The sequence below is a fragment of the Oncorhynchus gorbuscha genome, linkage group LG02 (genome assembly GCF_021184085.1).
Source record: "Oncorhynchus gorbuscha isolate QuinsamMale2020 ecotype Even-year linkage group LG02, OgorEven_v1.0, whole genome shotgun sequence".
Classification (NCBI taxonomy): domain Eukaryota; kingdom Metazoa; phylum Chordata; class Actinopteri; order Salmoniformes; family Salmonidae; genus Oncorhynchus; species Oncorhynchus gorbuscha.
In genome coordinates, this window is record NC_060174.1 from 33,763,820 (window position 1) to 33,786,713 (window position 22,894).

At 43.8% G+C, this 22,894-nt stretch overlaps 1 protein-coding gene across 3 annotated transcripts in view; it reads left to right on the top strand.

Moving 5' to 3' along the window:
* LOC124001283 (semaphorin-4B-like) overlaps positions 1 to 22,894 on the top strand; it is a 96,639-nt gene that overhangs the window by 54,809 nt on the left and 18,936 nt on the right. For all 3 annotated transcript variants that reach the window (XM_046307965.1, XM_046307956.1, XM_046307949.1), the window contains 4 exons: positions 1,201 to 1,611; positions 18,490 to 18,650; positions 18,888 to 18,950; positions 19,518 to 19,616. In XM_046307965.1, coding sequence (XP_046163921.1) covers positions 1,491 to 1,611; positions 18,490 to 18,650; positions 18,888 to 18,950; positions 19,518 to 19,616 — 444 coding nt within the window. In that variant the 5' untranslated portion in view covers positions 1,201 to 1,490. The remainder of the gene's footprint in view (positions 1 to 1,200; positions 1,612 to 18,489; positions 18,651 to 18,887; positions 18,951 to 19,517; positions 19,617 to 22,894) is intronic.

Sequence of the window (22,894 nt, forward strand, 5' to 3'; positions counted from 1 at the left end):
AGTTTGAAGGTAGGCCTTGAAATACATCCACAGGTACACCTCCAATTGACTCAAATGTTATCAATTAGCCTATCAGAAGCTTCTAAAGCCATGACATAATTTTCTGGAATTTTCCAAGCTGTTTAAAGGCACAGACAACTCAGTGTATGTTAACGTCTGACCCACTGATTGTGATACAGTGAATTATAAGTAAACAATTGTTGAAAACATTACTTGTGTCATGCACAAAGTAGATGTCCTAATCAATTTGCCAAACCTATAGTTTATTGACAAGACATTTGTGGAGTGGTTGAATAACAAGTTTTAATGACTCCAACCTAAATGTATGGAAACTTCCGACTTCAACTGTATTTCTTTAGTTTTACTATTGCAAAGCTGTCATCAAGGCAAAGGGTGGCCACTTTGAAGAATCTCAAATATAAAATATAGTTTGATTTGTTTAACACTTTTTTGGTTACTACATGACTCCATATGTGTTATTTCATAGTTTTGATGTCTTCACTATTATTCTACAATGTAGAAAATAGTAAAAAAAATAAAGAAAAACCCTTGAATGAGTAGGTGTGTCCAAACTTTTGACTGGTGCTGTATATATATATTTGCATGTACTGTTTTGTATTAATAGGTATAACTGCACTGCTGGACCTAGAAACACAATAATTTTGCTGCTCTTGCGATAACATCTGAAAATATATGTACGCGACCAATTAAACTTGATTTGGTTTTGATTTAAATTGAAAGCAGACCCATACAAGATGGGTGATATTATGATATAGTATTATGATATTAACTGTATTGAAAACGCCAGTCTAACTCCCATGGAGAAGGGAGTCTTTGTCTCAGTCTGTCAGATATGATATTATGGGCCCGTTAAGAGGACAGAGGATGTGTTTGTTTTGGTCCAGGTAAAGAGTGCACTCTGCCCATCTGAAAACAGACAGAAATGACCACAAGCTATGAAATTAATATACGTCCAGCCAGTTATGTCCAACAAACACAAACACAGGGAAGTGCACTCAGCCTAAAGTAGCTACTATGTAGCCAGTAGCCTTATGGCTAAAGCCTTTGTTAGTACTGAGACATGTGCGAATGGAGTGTTTTTCCGAACCAATGTTCCATGATAAGGAGAGGAATCATGTGAACTGTGTTGCACTGTCTGTACACCAATGTGAATGAATGTTCTTTTGTCCATGTGTGTAGATCTCAGCTGAGCCCTTGGGGTGGTTTGACTGTATGGAGGCTGATTGGCTGTCCGTCCTGGGAGGCTCGTTGTGAGGTGAAAGGTCATCATTCCGAGGCCAGAATTGTCTGCAGTCCCGGAGAAGCTTCACTTTCACAACAGAGCACAGGTCTCCCATTTAGGGAGCCCAGACCTACAGGAAGAGAGGGAGAGAAAATAAACACGGGAGAAAAAGACGCTGTTCATGAATTCCCCCAAATCCTGAAAAACAAACAGTGTGAGTTGGCTGGCAGTCGTGAGGAGAGGAGCCATGTGGACAATAAGCATGGCCCAGCTCTGTCTCCCGGCCTTCACTCTCCTACTGGCCTACGCCTTTGTCCAAGCAGCTGCCACCGAAGACGATGTCACTCCACGACTCAGCTTCACTTACAGTAAGTGTCATCCATTGCTTTCCTTCCTGACTGTTAGAATAGCTGTGGTTCTTTATGGGAACATACAGTCGATTCGGAAAGAATTCAGACCCCTTGACTTTCCATATTTTGTTCTAAAATTGATTATATATATTTTTAAATCCTCATCAATCTACACACAATACCCCATAATGACAAAGCAAAAACAGTCTTGTAGAAATGTTTACAAATGTATAATAGAAATACCTTATAATATAACTTATAACTTATAATAGAATAGAACTTAACTTATAACTTATAATATAACTTATAATAGAAATACCTTATTTACATAAGTATTCAGACCCTTTGCTATGAGACTCGAAATTGAGCTCAGGTGCATCCGGTTTCCAATGATCATCCTTGTGATGTTTCAAAAACTTGATTGGAGTCCACCTGTGATAAATTCAATTGATTGGACATGATTTGGAAAGGCACACACATGTCTGTATAAGGTCCCATAGTTGACAGTGCATGTCAGAGCAAAAACCAAGCCTCTATGAACGAATAGTCTGTAGAGTTCCAAGACAGGATTGTGTCGAGGCACCACCCAGACTCTTCCTAGAGCTGGCCGCCCGCCAAACTGAGCAATTGGGAGAGAAGGGCCTTGATAAGGGAGGTGACCAAGAACCCGATGGTCACTCATACAGAGCTCCAAAGTTCCTCTGTGGAGATATGAGAACCTTCCAGAAGGACAAGCATCTCAGCAGCACTCCAACAATCAGGCCTTTATGGTTAAGTGGCCAGACGGAAGCCACTCCTCAGTAAAAGGCACATGACAGCCCACTTGGAGTTTGCCAAAATGCACCTAAAGGACTCAAACCATGAGAAACAAGATTCTCTGGCCCGACGGTGGGAGCATCATGCTGTGGGGATGTTTTTCAGTGGCAGGGACTGGGAGAGTAGTCAGGATCGAGGGAAAGATGAACGGAGCAAAGTACAGAGAGACCCTTGATGAAAACCTGCTCCAGACCTCAGACAGGGGCGAAGGTTCACCTTCCAACAGGACAAAGACCCTAAGCACACAGGCAAGACAATGCAGGTGTTGCTTCGGGACAAGTCTCTGAATGTCTTTGAGTAGCCCAGCCAGAGCCTGGACTTGAACCCAATAAAACATCTAAAAATAGTTGTGCAGCGACGCTGTACTGCTGACATAGCTTGAGATGATTGGGAGAAACATCCCAAATACAGGTGTGGCAAGCTTGTAGCGTCATAACCTAGAACACTCAAGGCTGTAATTTCTGCCTAAGATGCTTCAACAAAGTATTGAGTAAAAGGTCTGAATACTTACGTAAATGTGATATTTAAGTTTTGCAAACATTTCTAAAAAAAAATAATTGTTGTATCAATATGGGTTATTGTGTGTAGATTGAGGAGGGGAAAAACTATTTAATCAATTTTAGATTAAGGCTGTAATGTAACAAAATATGAAAAAGTCAAGGGTTCTGAATATTTTCCGAATGCACTGTAACTCTCCTCCCTTCTGTATTCCTGTTTCTCCAGGATCAGTTGAAGGTCATAGTGTGAGAAACACAATAATTCATTGAGTGTTGGAGAAACAAAGTGAGTGAGAGTGTGCTCTTGGTGTGCTCTCCCCACTGACCTGGGTGTGTAGATCATCCATTTACTGAAAAATGTGTAAGGCAGCCTCAGCCTGCTTCCCTCCCAGAGTTGTTGCTTGTCTATAAATAAGAGCAGGGAGTAGTGTGGGGGTGGGGTTGTGGTGGAGGTGGCTGGGATGGCCCAGGTGTTGAGAAGAGAGGATAGCTCTGGGGCTCAGGCAGGGCTTTGAGGAATATACGACATGGACAGTAACGCTTGGCAAGGTGTTGATGAACTGATGGATGGGAGCAGGGCTGTTCCTCTCTAACCGGCTCTGTGGAGGAGCTCAGTGTGTTCTCAGTGGGACACATCGTGGTGGAGCACAACATTGACATAACTTCCATGCTCACGGAAAGTCGCTGGTATTTCAGGACAGTGCCTCGCACCCTTTGAATGTTATCCTGCTGAAAAGGAGAGAAAGCATGTTCTGCAAGGTCTTAGTGATATATTGTTACTCAGCACAAGATACTGTACTATGTAACCTATTGTGAGAATTATGCTCTTGTCAGTGATTTTACATTTTGCTTATGTTTCCATTGATTAACTTCCACTGTCATTGTGCAACATTTCAATACATTTCACTGCTCAGTGTGTCTAGACCTTGATGGCAGTAAAGCCAGCTAAATCCCAGGGCATGAATGGCAGCTCCATCAGGGTGGGTCTATCAAGCCATAGCAGGTCAGAGGTAGTTACAACATGAACCAGGTCATTGTACTCAGTCTTACTCAGGACAATATCACACACAGCGTTTCCATCAACAGGGAGGTATTGCTCTTCTGGAGTCGTCCTTTTAAGTCTGTGCTAATGGTTTGTTTGCAAGATGAACTTACACCGTATTTTTAAAAAATCTTCAAAACACATCTTTATTCAGTGCAGTGCATTAAACTAATAAGCGTAGGGATTATGCTTTCTCATCTGATTTCAATATGGCTCCAGATTTGTGGTTTTGGAAGAAGGAAGCAAATGATATGTAATGGCATTACAGCCCAGTTGTCAACATACTAATGCTCTGCCAGGTTTGATGAGCGTGTGCACATAATGCTAAAGCTATGGATGGCTCCCAAGCCCTTTGGTGTGAACCATTCATAAAGTGATTTACCACCCAATTCGTCACGGTTCACATGGTCTCCGGTCTTACAGACCATTTGGGGGCAGGGGGTCCAGCTCTATTGAGGGCAGCATTAGACATCCTAGCTATAATTTTCATTAATCTGTAACATTTTTGTTTTCATAGGAGGACAAAAGCTTTATGGCTATTTGCATGGGATAGTAGTGATGCAAGACAGCAAATGCAGGAATAGGGTTAGTTTACTGTTGATCCCAATGATCTGTTGATCCCAATCAGCCTATAGTCTTTATGCACATACTGGCATAGAAACAGTGTGCTCAGATTCCGTTGTCATAATATCTTCACCTACAATAGTGTAAGCCACTGTGTTCTCCTCTGAGGCCAGGGGAAGATTGAAATGGGTCACGGAGCCCTCAGCTTGGAGCCCTGCCTGCCTGCCTGTCCCAGCCTGCATCCTGGCTTTCTCTTGGTGGACCTCTATAGTCTCAGGTCATCTCTCTCACCTGCCAGCCTTCATAAAGCCCCCAGCACGGCCCTGACGGAGCATTTCATAACAGCATACACCATCAATCACTACCTGAAAAGGTCCTTTCAGTCCCTTCACACTTCTCTTTGGGCTGGAAAAAAGATCTGCTTTTAGGGTGAATCACTAATCTTCAATGAACACTACAAAACATGTAAGACCTAAATGTCACTTTCCTAGTCAGTCATGGCAAGATGCCTACATTATGTCAATATGCCTACATTATGTCAAGATGCCTACATCATGTCAAGATGCCTACATCATGTCAAGATCATTATGTCAAAGATGTCAAGATGCCTACATTATGTCAAGATGCCTACATCATGTCAAGATGCCTACATTATGTCAAGATGCTTACATTATGTCAAGATGCCTACATTATGTCAAGATGCCTACATCATGTCAAGATGCCTACATTATGTCAAGATGCCTACATCATGTCAAGATGCCTACATTATGTCAAGATGCCTACATTATGTCAATATGCCTACATTATGTCAAGATGCCTACATCATGTCAAGATGCCTATATTATGGCAAGATGTCATTATGTCAAGATGCATTACATTATGTCAAGATGCTTACATTATGTCAAGATGCCTACATTATGTCAAGATGCCTACATTATGTCAAGATGCCTACATTATGTCAAGATGCCTACATCATGTCAAGATGCCTACATTATGTCAAGATGCCTACATTATGTCAAGATATGTCAAGATGCCTTATGTCAAGATGCGTACATTATGTCAAGATGCCTACATTATGTCAAGATGCGTACATTATGTCAAGATGCGTACATTATGTCAAGATGCTTACATTATGTCAAGATGCCTACATTATGTCAAGATTCTGGACATAGAAACTTGACCTATCTTCTCACTTGTCTGTCTGTACTCTGTAGGTTGTGTTTTTCTGGTTTAGAAAACCATTGTTACAGAAGCATCCATTGGGAATGATCCATAAACCCATTCAGTCATTATGTAAAGCTGTAAGCTAATTAGTATCACATTACTGGACATCATACTGCAGTTCTGCCACTGTTCTACTGATGAGCCATGTGTTTCTCAATGGGGTCAACGTAAGGAAACAGCCTACTTTAATAACAATGGGAGTGACTTCCAGCTCTTAAAACGTTGAGAGGTTCCGTAGTAAAAGGAACTGACTGTCTGCTCATGATACAGTTACAGTCATATAAATGTTTACCAGCTGCAGCACTGAACCTGACAGGGAAGAGATGTGGTCCCACTGACATTTAAACAACCTACACAGATCTGTTTCTATGGAATAGGCAAATGTTTGTGTCCAGTAGTGATATATTTTCCATTGGTTAAGCAAACACCTTCATGAAGAGAAAACAAAGTGGCCATGTTGATAGGGATGCTGATTGCCAGTGGCCTGACGATGGAAGCTGCCTTTGCCTGCTAACATCGGTGCCGGTGTGATTACATTTTCTAGGCTCCCTGCAAAAGGGCTGTGTCACTCTTTGTTTATTGTATCAAAGCAACACTTCGTGCCATGACCATTGGGGACCTAGACCTTACAAAACCAGGCTGACTCCTCTCTTCTCTTCTCCATCTGCCCCTCAGTCCTGTCTGTTTGTATGTGAGCCTTCATGACTTCATGACTGCATGCCTTATGATTCTGGTGCGCTCAGACCAGCCAGGCCCTCCCCAGTCCCTCGTCAGGCCCAGCAGCAGCAACATTTCCCTGGACAGCCTTTCTCTCCTCTCCCCTCCCCCACCATCCCTCCGATCTGCCTTCCGCCTCAATGGAGAGGCTAATCTCCCATGAATATTGAATGGGGATTTGTGTGTGTTATGGTGTGAACATAGATCTGGTTCTCATTATGCGCCTATCAGGACGGATCATGGGTTCAGGGAGGCGATCCTACATCTGCTTTGCTCTCTTCTTTTGTTCCTGGCTTTAATGCAGACCATGCTGAAGAGCTTAGAGTGCTAGAATGCTATTTAAAGGGACACCTATAAGCGGTTTATGTTGGCTCTAGGTGCCTGTCGATCTATTCAGCCCTCTGTTTGTTAAATCCAGTGCGGCCAGTCATGGTATAGGTCAGCATATAGCGGCCATGCCTACAGCACTAATAATTAAGAAGATCATTCATTTGAAAGCACATAATGTATATCAGAATGTGCTTTGTTCTTGTCCTGTAGGACTGTGATTAGGCCTGTTGAGCCACTCACGTTGAAGTGATTGAAAATGACTACCAAGAATGTATGTACAGTATAGTTGCACAATGTAGCTACTATACCGTAATCTTCTTTAAGTATGCATGAAATGGTCTCCATGCCTGTGGACTGTGTTGTTACGGGAGGGGTTTGGCCGTAGGTACTTAGACACGCTCCACTAGACCACAGCCCCATGGCAGAGACGGGGACGGGGGAATGTTTGGTATACTCAGTGTATACCATCCATGAAAAGAGTGACCATGTGTGAAAACATGCTGTTTTACCTGTTCATGATCAAATCTGCTAGATGTTGCAGCACACTGGTATCTGTTTGTTTAAATCAAATCTAATTCTATTGGTCACATACACATATTTTGCAGATGTAAATGCAGGTGCAGTGAAATGCTTATGTTTCTAGATCCAACAGTGCAGTAATACCTAACAATACAAAACAATACACACAAATCCCCCCCCCCCCAAATAATTAAGAAATATCAGAACGAGTCCGAAATTAATATACATAAGTATGGACAGCATATGAGTAGAAAATGTGTGTAGAGCAGTAGTTCTATAGGATGAGCCATGATTAGAATACAGTATATACAGTCCCTTCGGAAAGCATCATGCCCCTATACTTTTTCCACATTTTGTTTCGTTACAGCCTGAATTTAACATTGAGTCAATAAGAATTCAACCCCTTTGTTATAGCGGACCAAAAAACGGCATTTAGCTGTGACTGTGTTTATGATACAGCAAAGCCTCTTGTGCCTTATTGCTTAATTAACATGATTGTTGAATAACTACCTCATCTCTGTACCCCACACATAAAGTCATCTGTAAGGTCCCTCAATCGAGTAGTGAAATTTAAGCACAGATACAGCCACACAACCGGGGAGGTTTTCCATTGCCTCACATAGAAGGGAACCTATTGGTAGATGTGTAAAAAATCAAATAAAAAAGCAGACACTGAATATCCCTTTGAGCATGGTGAAGTTATTAATTAGGCTTTGAATGGTGTATCAATATACCCGGCCACTGCAAAGATACAGGCATCCTTCCTAACTGTTAGAGAGATTTCACCATGAGGCCAATGGTGATTTTAAAACAGTTACAGAATTGAATGGCTGTGATAAGAGAAAACTGAGGATGGATCAAGAGCATAATAGTTACTCCACAATACTAACCTGAATGACAGAGTGAAAAGAAGGAAGCCTGTACAGAATAACAAATATTCCAAAACATGCATCCGGTTTGCAACAAGGCACTTAAGTAATACTGGCACAAAATGTGGCAAAGAAATGAACTTTATGTCCTGAATACAAAGCGTTATGTTTGTGGAAAATCCAACACAACACATGACTGAGTACCACTCATATTATTTTAAGCATGGTGGTGGCTGTATCATGTTATGGCTATGTTTCTCATCGACAAGGACTACGGAGTTATTTTAGGATAAAAAGAAATAGAATACAACCATAAGCATAGGCAAAATCCTAGAAGATCAAGTCTGATTGATCAACTTTTACAGTCTGCTTTCCAACAGACACTGGGAGGTGAATTCACCTTTCAGCAGGACAATAACCTAATAACACAAGGCCAAATCTACACCTGAGTTGCTTACCAACATTGAATGTTCCTGAGCGGCCCAGTTACAGTTTTGACTTAAATCGGCTTGGAAATGTATGGCAAGACTTGAAAATGGCTGTCTAGCAATGATCAACAATCAACGTGACAGAGTTTGAATCATTTTTGAAAGAATAATGTGCAAATATTGTACAATCCAGGTGTGCAAGCCTCTTAGAGACTTACCCAGAAAGACAGCTGTAATCGCCGCCGAAGGTGCTTCTACAAAGTATTGACTCAGTGGTGTGAATACTTATGTCGATATTTAATTTTCAATTGATTTGTGAAAGTTTATAAAAACATGTTTTCACTTAGCCATTATGGGGTATTGTGTGCAGATAGGTGAGGGGAAAAATATATTTAATCAATTTTTTATTCATGTTGTACACAACAATTGGTGGAATAAGTAAAGGGGTATAAACACTTTCTGAAGGCACGTTGCATGGGTAAAACAGTATGTAAACATTATTAAAGTGACCAGTGTTCAATGCTGCTAAATACTAATTGAGTATATGTAAACTTCTGACCCACTGGAATTGTGATACAGTGAATTATAAGTTAAATAATCTGTTTGTAAACAATTGTTGGAAAAATTACTTGTGTCATGCAAGTATGCAACTATATGTATGTAAACTTACAACTTCAACTGTACACAGGGCAGCAGTCTCTAAGTTGCAGGGTAGAGTACCGTGTGGTAACAGTGACTTAAGGTTCAGGGCAGGGTACTGGGCGGGGGCCTGCTAGTGGTGGCTATTTAACAGTCTGATGGCTGGAGATTGAAGCTGTTTGTCAGTCTCTCGTCTGTCTCCGCCTTCTAGATGGTAGCGAGGTGAACAGGCCGTGGCTCGGGTACTGAGGTTCATTATAAAGAGGAGAACATTGATGTTGATGTTGCTAGTGTTTATGAGACCCAGCCACTTTCTCCAGTCCACCAGGGAGCTAGCTGCTCATGAATCACCCTGGACAGGCCTTGTTTTGAAAACACCCTCCTTGCTGCTCCTCCTCCACCCTCATCTCCTAACCTGTGTTGTGGGGAGGGACTCCTCAACACACTGTATAGTCTAGTCTGGTGCTCCACTCAGCATGTAGCCTAGTTCTGCCGCCAGCCTGTTCAGCCCCCTGCTGTCCTCTCACACCAAGGACTCTGACGACATGGTGCTGATGCTCAGCCTCTCCCCATAGTGCAGCAGAGGTCCTGAGCCTGAGCGCCTGAGGCCACGGCTGGTTTACATTGTGGAGTGGAGCACCATATTGAAGGGTCAGCAGCAACACTCAGCAGCATACAGCAGCATGATCTCTCTGACCAGCAGAACCGATCCTGGATCATAGGAGGGCAACATTATTTTCCTGCAGGAATGAGTTTAATTATAGCCGAACCACACCGTTGTTTGCTAATTGCAGGCTGTACCAATTCTGAAAACACTGAGCAGTTTAATTCTTTCTCCCAATAAATGTTACTATGGTTCCCATGAAACCTGTTGCGCCCCTCTTTGCCTAATGAAGCTATTAATTAGGCAAAATTAATTGTTCTGTAGATGCCTATTGAGTTCTATGATACTGCATTTTCACACCATTGATATGCACATCTTCGTTGAATTGTTGTGGTAGCCAACATCCTCTTCACATGGATTGTGTATAAACTTGCCAGAATTCTCAGCGTCACCATGTTCTGATCATGCCACCATTTGTGAGCTCTAGCCTATCTCTCCTGCTAACCACCACCTATCTCTCCTGCTAACCACCACCTATCTCTCCTGCTAACCACCACCTATCTCTCCTGCTAACCACCACCTATCTCTCCTGCTAACCACCACCTATCTCTCCTGCTAACCACCACCTATCTCTCCTGCTAACCACAACGAGCCAAGAGCCAAGCCCTTCCCTAAACAAACAGCTGAGTCACAGAGTGCCTACTGAATCTCCTGGTGGATCTGATGTCAGCCCCTTTCCCTTGCCTCTGCTCTACCACGGCCATGCACCATTTTACTAATCATAGTTCATGTTGCTTTCTCACCTCCGCAGCAAACTACTCATGCAAGCTGCCAGGTCCCAGAGCATTGGGTTGACTCAGTTCCCACTCTAGGTCAACTGATGTCATGTGTGCCTCCACAAGGAGCAAGGTCTGTGGTGGGTTTTTGTCTTCCTGCTGTTTGTCCACAGAGAATATGATTAGATGGGATGATGGGGGAAGTTGTGAACTGACGTTGTTCCTTGCTCAGTCTGTCCCCATTGGGAAAGTGGTTTCTAGAAAGCGGGAAGAGCTGCTCAGTTCTAACTGTGTTAGGGGTTCCCGGTACTGTTTCCCAAGAGTTGGGGTGTGACCACTTCCTCTGTGAGTATCTGTTCTTCTACATTGGGTCAGATCCAACTGAAAAAGAACATGACTAAAAGTAACCGCCTGGTTTTAGTGTGCACAAAGTCAAAACAGAGGATCCTGTAAGAACAAGTATGGTGATGACACAGGTTTCTGTGTGTGTCTGCGTGCTGATAGACACATGAGATAGGTATGGAGATGTGAGATGAAAGGACAGAGAGTGTTTCTGATACAGGTGGAGCAGAAAGACTCGGAGACATATGAAACACCATTGAGCCCCTCTGTCCTCTTTGGTCTGGCTGTGGTGAAACAATCTCACTGCCATCCACCTAACCTCTCTTTTAAACCCCACCATGACTACACCTTCCAAAGCTTATAGCCTAATCCTTGATAAACCCCACTCACTCAGCATACTCCCACTACAGACTCCGACTCTTAACACAAAGCAAAAGTTAGTGTTTTTAAGTTCTGGTATCTGTGTCCAACCTATTTGATTGGACTTTCTGGACAGATATCTTTCATGCATGTGTTCAATAGTGACAGAGTTTTCTCCCATGGCTTTCACAACATAGCTATCCTTTTTAGGCTAAATCCCAGTTACCTATGAATAGATAGGCCTGATTACCTGCTTACAATTAATTGTTCCTGAGATATGTCCAAAGTGGCCTGTGTATGTACATCTTTGGGTCATCTCAATGAAAACCCCATAAGCTCTTGAATCTTGTGGAGGCCCTGTTAGTTTATGTAGTTCCACAGACATGTTTTGTATGGCATGTGGTGCTGCTGAGACCCTGCTCTAGTGTGTTTTGGTTGTGGAGGTGTGCTCTGTCTTATTGTGAGTAATAGGTTCAGCTCCATCAGGCTGTAATTGTGGCTGTGGGGCTGTGCTCAGCTCTCTGCTGCTGATACGCTTGTTCTGCCCTGCTTACAGAAGGCACAGCCCTTTTGCCAATAGTGGCCTCCTGCTGCCAATGCCATAGAAGTACCTTCATGTGTCCCTCCACAGGAGAATCTAGGCCATGTTTATAGACAGACTGCTAGAAATGGGACATCAGACATCCCGTTCAAGATGCACCAAAAGGGCATGCTGTCTGATCTCAATGAAGAGGGATGAGATTGTTTCCAGGTCATCTGCTGTTATGACAGGCACCAAATGAATGACTGTTTGAACAGACAGCGTATCTTATTGCAGCTATAGAGAGCTGTCCCTTATTTTAGCCTAATCTATTTGCTCAAATAATGCAGGTCTGAATTGGGAGGAAGGGTGAGGATTTGAGGAATGGAAAGAGTACTCATCATGTTTTTCTCCTGCCTCTTTTTCCCCACTCAAGGCCTTTGTTAGGTTGCTGGTGTTGTTGGCTTTGCCAGTGGCCATCACTGTTTCCAGCTAGTTCTGCATCATTGAAGTAAACAATAACAACATTTGTCTCTCATGGGGAATGCATACTTTAAACTCCTCAACCCACAAATGTGAAAGACAACACCCCTTCAAACGAGAGGCCATTTAGTGAATCAGGGTGCTACTATAGATGAATGCCCTACAAAATGAAGCACTTGGATCTCCCTGACTGAACGACAGATTACTCCACATTTCAAATCAAATCAAAATCAAATCAAACTTTGTTTGCCACATGTGCCGAATACAACAAGTATACAGTCATGGCCAAAAGTTTTGACAATGACACAAATATTAATTTTCACAAAGTCTACTGCCTCAGTTTGTATGATGGCAATTTGCATATACTCCAGAATGTTATGAAGAGTGATCAGATGAATTGCAATTAATTGCAAAGTCCCTCTTGCCATGCAAGAGGTCCTGTGGCTTGCTGGACTTTCTTGGGTGCCCTGAAGCCTTCTTCACAACAGTTGAACCGCTCTCCTTGAAGTTCTTGATGATCCGATAAATGGTTGATTTCGGTGCAATCTTACTGGCAGCAATAATATGACGGCACGTGTTTCCTTGCAGGTAACTATGGTTGACAGGGGAAGAACAATGATTTCAAGCACCACCCTCCTTTTGAAGCTTCCAGTCTGTTGTGTGAGTGTTGACGAGGACAAGGCTGGAGATCACTGTCATGCTGATTGAGTTCGAATAACAAACTGGAAGCTCCAAAAGGAGGGTGGTGCTTGGAATCATTGTTCTTCCCCTGTCAACCATAGTTACCTGCAAGGAAACACGTGCCGTCATCGTTGCTTTGCACAAAAAGGGCTTCACAGGCAAGGATATTGCTGCCAGTAAGATTGCACCGAAATCAACCATTTATCGGATCTTCAAGGAGAGCGGTTCAACTGTTGTGAAGAAGGCTTCAGGGCACCCAAGAAAGTCCAGCAAGCGGCAGGACCATATCCTAAAGTTGATTCCACTGTGGGATCAGGGCACCACCAGTACAGAGCTTGCTCGGGAATGGCAGCAGGCAGGTGTGAGTGCATCTGCACACACAGTGAGGCGAAGACTTTTGGAGGATGGCCTGGTGTCAAGAAGGGCAACAAAGAAGCCACATCGCTCCATGAAAAACATCAAGGACAGACTGATATTCTGCAAAAGGTACAGGGATTGGACTGCTAAAGACTGGGGCAAAGTCATTTTCTCTGATGAATCCCCTTTCCGATTGTTTGGGGCATCCGAATAAAAGCTTGTCCAGAGAAGACGAGGTGAGTGCTACTATCAGTCCTGTGTCATGCCAACAGTAAAGCATCCTGAGACCATTCATGTGTGGGGTTGCTTCTCAGCCAAGGGTGTGAGCTCACTCACAATTTTGCCTAAGAACACCGCCATGAATAAAGAATGGTACCTACACATCCCCCAAGAGCAACTTCCCCCAACCATCCAGGAACAGTTTGGTGACAAAGAATGCCTCCAGCATGATAGAGCATCTTGCCATAAGGCAAAAGTGATAACTAAGTGGCTCGGAGAACAAAACATCAATATTTTGGGTCCATGGCCAGGAAACTCCCCAGACCTTAATCCCATTGAGAATTTGTGGTCAATCCTCAAGAGGCGGGTGGACAAACAAAAACCCACAAATTCTGACAAACTCCAAGCATTGATTATGCAAGAATGGGCTGCCATGTGGCCCAGAAGTTCAATGACAGCATGCCAGGGCGTATTGCAGAGGTCTTGAACAAGAAGGGTCAACACTGCAAATATTGACTCTTTGCATCAACTTCATGTAATTGTCAATAAAAGCCTTTGACACTTATGAAATGCTTGTAATTATACTTCAGTATTCCATAGTAACATCTGACAAAAATATCTAAAGACGATGAAGCAGCAAACTTTGCGCAAATTAATATTTTTGTCAGTCTCAAAACTTTTGGCCACGACTGTAGACTTTACCGTGAAATGCTTACTTACAAGCCCTTAACCAACAGTGCAGTTCAAGAAGAAGAAAATATTTACCAAGTAAAATAAAAAGTAATAATACAAAGTAACACAAATAAGAATAATGAGGCTAAATACAGGGGGCAGTGTGCAGGGGTACAGGCTAGTTGAGGTTTGCCTTTTAGACGGGATGTTCTGTGCTCATAATTAACTTTGCGCTGTTGGAACTCAGAGCCGTTGGGAAATCCATGGCAACAAAATGTAGACTAGGGTTCCCAAAAATCCCACATCGCTAATTTGCCCCTAAATGGATTAGTGAACAAGGCAGGATGGATATTACAATCCATTTAGCAGTGTAATTTTTAAAAATGACATTTAATTACATAATGATTGTAAAGATCTCATATTGCTTACAGCTGCCCGTGGTTGAGCCATCCCCCCTAACTGCATCTTATTGTGTGTCCTGCTGAAGGAGCACTGGTGTGTATGTGTGGTGTGTCTGTCTGTGTGTTTGGTTGTGGGGTCACACAGGAAGTGCTCCCAGTCACACAAAGCTGCTCTCTCTGAGGGTGTGGGATGGATGGAAGGACGGGCGGACGGGGGCCTGGGTATAGCGATACGGTGAGAGAGCTGGCACACAGGAAGTGCTCTCTCTGAGGGTGTGGGATGGATGGAAGGACGGACGGACGAACGGGGGCCTGGGTATAGCGATACGGTGAGAGAGCTGGCACACAGGAAGAGAAAGGTGTGACTGGCAGCTGTGTCAGGTGGAGGCTGTGTCTTTCAGTCAGAGCCAGCAGGTTAAATAGGACTGTGTTGAATGAACTCTGAGCCTGTCTGTGAAAAGGAGACTGGGAACTGTGATATGCACCAATGTTGTACTTGGACTGAGTCTATCCAAATGAATGTTCAAAACCGTGACAAACCCCGCAGTGATAGCAGAAAACAGTGTTGTGGTCATTTTAACAACACCTGTCAATGCAGTTCCCTTTGCACACGTGCTATGTTGTTAGCCTAGATAGCCATGTCTCCTCTCCAACATAAGTGTATTGCTATTTGAACCCAGCCTCTATTAGCTTGATTTCCCCTGTTCGTCATTGACATTGTGGGACTCAATAATGAGATGTCCCTTTGATAAAAGTACAGTGGAGCTCTGGTTTTTGCCGAGGGGCACAGGCCATGCAGGGTAGGGAGAGGGGGAGTGTGCTCAACAACGTGAGGGCATGCTAGTTGTGATATAGTTTGTTGTGACTATTCATTTGTTACACTGTGCCCACTTACCTGCCCTCCCCAACACCCTCACCTTCTTTAGCTCCGGCAGACATCCCCCTGTCCCCCAAGATCCAGAAGACACTAGCAGCTCTTGAATGCTTCTGCTTCCTCTAAACACTAAACAGGCCAGACCTCTTCTCTTCCCAGAGTAGACTACAGTACAGCGTTTCCATGGCTGCCTGCGTTGTCATGGGATGGCCCCCGGGAGTCAACCTCAGACTCTCTAACAACAATAGATTGTAGTCTGTCTGAAAGAGACTCTGGTGACTGTCTGTCTGTATGGAGACTGGGGGAGATAGTTGACAGACAGACACTGACCCACAGTTTTTCCAGTTCACTATTGGGGTTTGTTGTCCCAGGGCTAGAAATGGTATTTTATTTCCAAATCACATTTTGTCCCTTTGAGATCAGCAATCATGTTGTATTTATCTCCTAAATTATGCCATTGTAATAGCACCTTTAAACAAAATCCTTAACAGCAGCAACAATACATTCAGGCAGACAGACTGTCAATATTTATTATATCTTCTTTTATATCTTTATCCAATATATTTACTCACTTGAGTTTTTTTATAGCCCTCCTTGCAGCTGCACCTCTTCTGCCAAAAGCCTCACACTCCATATGTTACCATTTCCTGGAAATGCGTTGAATTGCTCAAATCGTTGATACATTTCATAGGGTCATTTTCTTGGATCAGTCCAGATTATTATCTTGGATTTATGAGCAATTATCTTAGTATGCTCCATGAATAATTAATCAATGCAAGCCATCTGATGCATGGAAATAATTGTATTCTGGACACACATATTCTTGTTGTCGCGTTGGCATAAAGAGATTCGGGAGACAGGCACAGGAATGCATAATAGTTTTTAAAATGATGCCCAAATTATGGCGTGCCATAAGGCACGGGGACGAAGACCAAACAAACACATAACAAAAACACAGGGTTGAAACCCAAACAAAGAGCGAGGAGCACCTCGAATAAATAACACTAGCACACAAAAGGGGAGGAGTTGCAATATACTGCAGAGATAGCTTGCAAAGTTCTGTCATACTTTCCAGGTCTATGCCCAAACAGTTTGAGCTTCTAATTTTTAAAATGAATCTCTCCAGAAATGTCTCTCACCGTTGCCGCCTGTTATAGACCCCCCTCAGCTTCCAGCTGTGCCCTGGACACTGGACACCTCATTGTGCCTCCCTCAGCAGTGCTCAGAGAATATGACAGTGGTGATCTAACTCCAACTGTGTAGAATCCCTCTATCCCCTTGTTTTGGTTCAAGCTCCAGCCTTTGTCTTAGCATGGGTAAATCACTGTTAAATTTCTAAGGGAGGAGAGGAGCGAAAGGGAGAGAGAAGAAGAGAGGAGAGGAAATGAGGTGAGAGAGGGAAGATGGAGGAGAGGCGAGAAGGAAGGAGAGAGGGTAAATGGCACAAGCATAGAGTGCCAATCATACTACATCCTGTAATCACAGACAGGGAGGGAGCAGTCCTGGTGGGCTTGGGTTTTTGCTATGTAGACTAGAGAGGATCCTGTTGTTTTGCAGCATGATTTTGTGGTAAAAAAGCCTCCTGTTGCGGCGTTGATGCACTGCTATTAGCCTGTAGTTTCCCCTGGGGAAGCGAACCCTCTCTATACACCTTCTGTCGTCTGTGGTGGGGTTAGCAGGCCGGGAGGTAACTACACACTACCTAGAAGTATGTAGTATAATCCATAAGGCAGTAATGTCCTCTGAGAATCTCTTAGTAGGCGTTGTTTGCATGACAGAATGTTCTCCATGTTGCTAATGATGGACTTGCGTAAAGACAAAGTGTTTGACCGTGGCCAGCTCTAAAGACTTCCACTCTGCAACAGTGCGCTGATTGTGAAGCTTTGACAGCAATGCTGAAGGCTTAGAGAGAGAGTCAATGATAAGACACGTGGCTACAGGCTGCAGACAGAGTGAGGGCTTTTCAAGGGGTGTCAGGATGGTGAAAGACAGATTGGGTGCCGGCTCTCGCTCTCTTTCTCTGCAGCCCACTCCAGAGGTGATGAGAGTGGGTGATAAGACTGGAGGCTGCTAATGTATACCGTTAACTGAACACACACACACACACACATACAGGAGGCCAGGCTCTGTCCATCTCTATTGTAGCTCCCCTGTAGCGATGGAGAGAGACAGCCTGCTAGGCCAGACAGTGTTGTTGTCATGGGAACAGATATACAGCCTGAAGGAACACCGTCAGTAATGACATGGTGTGCTGGTGTCTCTGGTTAAGACACAACATCTGTCTTTATCCTGCTCATGATGTTATGTGACCACACACACACGCACACGCACACACACACGCACACACACACACACACACACACACACACACACACACACACACACACACACACACACACACACACACACACACACACACACACACACACACACACACACACACACACACACACACACACACACACACACACACACACACACTGCAGTTTTGATGTTTAATTCTTGCCCATTTTTGCCCAGAATGCTCTTTGAATGCTCTTTGCAGGCTCATATTGCAGTAATACATTCCGTTCAGTAGTCCTTTCCTGCAGTCAAATGACCAAATTGCCCTCTAGTGGCCTCATGAATGGAATGTTATTAATATTTTTCATAATTTCATAATGAATAAACTATTTTTTTAGTGCAGAAAATCTGATGTTTCTATGTCAAACGTTTTGGTGTTATTTCAGTCTTCTGTGATGTCTATAAAGTGTAGTGCAAACCCAACATTGAATGCATTTATATCTGACATGGTACAGGTGTCTTCTTCTTTTTAAACCAACCCCATGTGTGTGAGGTGTATACTTGAGTTTCACAGCAGGTTTGTTTAAGACTTACCAAGAAACATTCTTTGACCCTGATTTAGCCCACTGCAGTAAGGTTAATATTTCTACTCCTCTTTCTGTTTTTCCTCTCACCCCAGATGCAAAGGAGAGATCAGCCAAGAGATTCTCTGTGGATGGAGTCTTCAATTACACGTCTCTGCTCCTCAGTAAAGAAGATAACATGCTCTATGTTGGAGCACGAGAGGAGCTCTTCGCCCTCAACCTCTCTGATATCAGCAGAGTCAAACTACAACGCAATGTAAGTGGGCATGAGTGTGTCTGTGTGTGAATATTGAAACATTTGTATTTTTAGAGGTGGTATGTAATACCCTCTCTGCTCTCAGATACACATCATCACACAGTATTATATAACTTATATGGTGAATGACATCTTGTGGACACTGCTCTTTTTGACAGTGCTCGGCAGCTACTTTCTTTACAGCTCTATGATGTGTCTTAGTAATGTGCCTGACACCTGTACTCTCCTCTCCTGTAGCTTACATGGAGTACCCCGAAAATAAAGAGAGACGAGTGCAGTTTCAAAGGCAAAGACCTACAGGTGAGTACACTGCAATGTCTGGAACTCTAGTGACAATATTTACACTTCCATTCCAGTCCTTAGGCTTGTTTTTTTGCTATAGTACTGAAAATGAACTTAGTCAGAGGCAGTGGAAGCTCTAATTTAAGTACATATCCATTCAGCAGTGGAGGCCTGAGTGATTTTGTTACAGCCAGATAAATTGTCTACCATCTAACCAATCCCCTGTGATTGTGGTGAAACCTCAATTCTGTGGGAAGTATATTATCAGAAGGCCATATTGTATGATTCATTTATGGTTTATTGATTGTTTGGTTGTGGTACAGAGGCTCATAGACCAGGTTCTTGATGAAGACATTCTAATCTGTTTTCTATGTGAGACAGTTACTCAGATGTCTGTCCCACTGCTGCCAACAGCCCTCCCAGGCTATTTGAAAGCAATTAATTCCGGCCAAGTAATGTGGGAATATGCTTGGAGGGTCGCCTAACGAGCTACTCCATTCAACCTGAGTAACTCTCCCTCCAGAATTGTGGGAACATATGAATCATATTAACGATGCTCTCTCCTCTCCTGTGCCTTTAATGCAGACGGATTGCTTCAATTACATCAAGATTTTACTGCGTGTGAACAGTACCCATCTATACGTGTGTGGAACGTACGCCTTCAGCCCAATCTGTGCATACATAGTAAGTGTTAAATGTTTTACTCAGCTGCAGCATACAGCATACTATTCCTCAAGGCCTGTGTGATGTATAGAGAACCACCATGCCTGTGTGAAGTAGAGAACCACCATGCCTGTGTGAAGTAGAGAACCACCATGCCTGTGTGAAGTAGAGAACCACCATGCCTGTGTGAAGTAGAGAACCACCATGCCTGTGTGAAGTAGAGAACCACCATGCCTGTGTGAAGTAGAGAACCACCATGCCTGTGTGAAGTAGAGAATCACCATGCCTGTGTGAAGTAGAGAACCACCATGCCTGTGTGATGTAGAGAACCACCATGCCTGTGTGCTTTAGGGAGAACCACCATGACTGTGTGAATTAGAGAACCACCATGCCTGTGTGCTTTAGGGAGAACCACCATGACTGTGTGAAGTAGAGAACCACCATGCCTGTGTGCCTTAGGGAGAACCACCATGACTGTGTGAAGTAGAGAACCACCATGCCTGTGTGCCTTAGGGAGAACCACCATGACTGTGTGAAGTAGAGAACCACCATGCCTGTGTGTTGTAGATAGAACCACCATGCCTGTGTGTTGTAGAGAGAACCACCATGCCTGTGTGCTTTAGGGAGAACCACCATGACTGTGTGTTGTAGAGAACCACCATGCCTGTGTGTTGCAGAGAGAACCACCATGCCTGTGTGATGTAGAGAGAACCACCATGCCTGTGTGTTGAAGAGAGAACCACCATGCCTGTGTGTTGAAGAGAGAACCACCATGCCTGTGTGTTTGTAGAGAGAACAACCATGCCTGTGTGTTTGTAGAGAGAACCACCATGCCTGTGTGTTTGTAGAGAGAACAACCATGCCTGTGTGTTGTAGAGAGAACCACCATGCCTGTGTGATGTAGAGAGAACCACCATGTCTGTGTGATGTAGAGAGAACCATCATGCCTGTGTGTTGTAGAGAGAACCACAATGCCTGTGTGATGTAGAGAGAACAACCATGCCTGTGTGTTGTAGAGCAAACCACCATGCCTGTGTGTTGTAGAGAGAACCACCATGCCTGTGTGTTGGAGAGAGAACAACCATGCCTGTGTGTTGTAGAGAACCACCATGCCTGTGTGTTGTAGAGAGAACCACCATGCCTGTGTGTTGTAGAGAGAACCACCATGCCTGTGTGTTGTAGAGAGAACCACCATGCCTGGGTGTTTGTAGAGAGAACAACCATACCTGTGTGTTGGAGAGAGAACCACCATGCCTGTGTGTTTGTAGAGAGAACAACCATGCCTGTGTGTTGGAGAGAGAACCACCATGCCTGTGTGTTTGTAGAGAGAACCACCATGCCTGTGTGCTTGTAAAGAGAACCACCATGCCTGTGTGTTTGTAGAGAGAACCACCACGCCTGTGTGTTTGTAGAGAGAACAACCATGCCTGTGTGTTGGAGAGAGAACCACCATGCCTGTGTGTTTGTAGAGAGAACAACCATACCTGTGTGTTGGAGAGAGAACCACCATGCCTGTGTGTTTGTAGAGAGAACAACCATGCCTGTGTGTTTGTAGAGAGAACAACCATGCCTGTGTGTTGGAGAGAGAACCACCATGCCTGTGTGTTTGTAGAGAGAACCACCATGCCTGTGTGTTTGTAGAGAGAACCACCATGCCTGTGTGTTTGTAGAGAGAACAACCATACCTGTGTGTTGGAGAGAGAACCACCATGCCTGTGTGTTTGTAGAGAGAACAACCATGCCTGTGTGTTGGAGAGAGAACCACCATGCCTGTGTGTTTGTAGAGAGAACCACCATGCCTGTGTGTTGTAGAGAGAACCACCATGCCTGTGTATTGTAGAGAGATCCACCATGCCTGTGTGTTTGTAGAGAGAACAACCATGCCTGTGTGTTGGAGAGAGAACCACCATGCCTGTGTGTTTGTAGAGAGAACCACCATGCCTGTGTGTTGTAGAGAGAACCACCATGCCTGTGTGTTTGTAGAGAGAACAACCATGCCTGTGTGTTGTAGAGAGAACCACCATGCCTGTGTGTTGTAGAGAGAACCACCATGCCTGTGTGTTTGTAGAGAGAACCACCATGCCTGTGTGTTGGAGAGAGAACAACCATGCCTGTGTGTTGTAGAGAGAACCACCATACCTGTGTGTTTGCAGAGAGAACCACCATGCCTGTGTGTTGTAGAGAGAACCACCATGCCTGTGTGTTTGTAGAGAGAACAACCATGCCTGTGTGTTGTAGAGAGAACCACCATGCCTGTGTGTTGTAAAGAGAACCACCATGCCTGTGTGTTGTAGAGAGAACCACCATACCTGTGTGTTTGTAGAGAGAACCACCATGCCTGTGTGTTTGTAGAGAGAACAACCATACCTGTGTGTTGGAGAGAGAACCACCATGCCTGTGTGTTTGTAGAGAGAACAACCATGCCTGTGTGTTGGAGAGAGAACCACCATGCCTGTGTGTTTGTAGAGAGAACAACCATGCCTGTGTGTTTGTAGAGAGAACCACCATGCCTGTGTGTTTGTAGAGAGAACAACCATGCCTGTGTGTTGGAGAGAGAACCACCATGCCTGTGTGTTTGTAGAGAGAACAACCATGCCTGTGTGTTTGTAGAGAGAACAACCATGCCTGTGTGTTGGAGAGAGAACCACCATGCCTGTGTGTTGGAGAGAGAACCACCATGCCTGTGTGTTTGTAGAGAGAACAACCATGCCTGTGTGTTGGAGAGAGAACCACCATGCCTGTGTGTTGGAGAGAGGTGTAATTAGCCATGTATTTAACACTGTCAATCAAGGTACATATTTTCTTCTCTGTGCGATTATCCCCCTGGAGTCTGCATTTTTTATCACTTGAAATCAGTGTATTCCAATTATACCCCTTACAGATGTTTAGTGAGCATGTGTGGCTCTGGGTTGTATGAAGACGTTTTGGAACACACAGATTTGAGAGGAAGTGCATCTTTAAAAGTGTTAAAAGTGAGGCAATTCAGAATAACATTGACATTTCCATTTAAAAATATTGACAGTCAAAGAACATCTCAAATGTGTGTTCCTTTCCCCTTAGTTCTACTTCAATATGGGGGGGGGGCATTAAGGGAGGAGGGGAAGTATCTTGGCTGAACTTTAGGTTGTGAACCAGGATTCCCGAGTGTCTCTCTTATCACAACCATTGAGTCTCAGCCCACACAGAGAGATATAAAGTACAGTATACAACGTTATGTCCATTCCTTCTGGAAGCATCACTCATCGTCTTCCCCATCACCAGATCGCTTTTAAAAGGAATTGTATAATAACATTTACTTA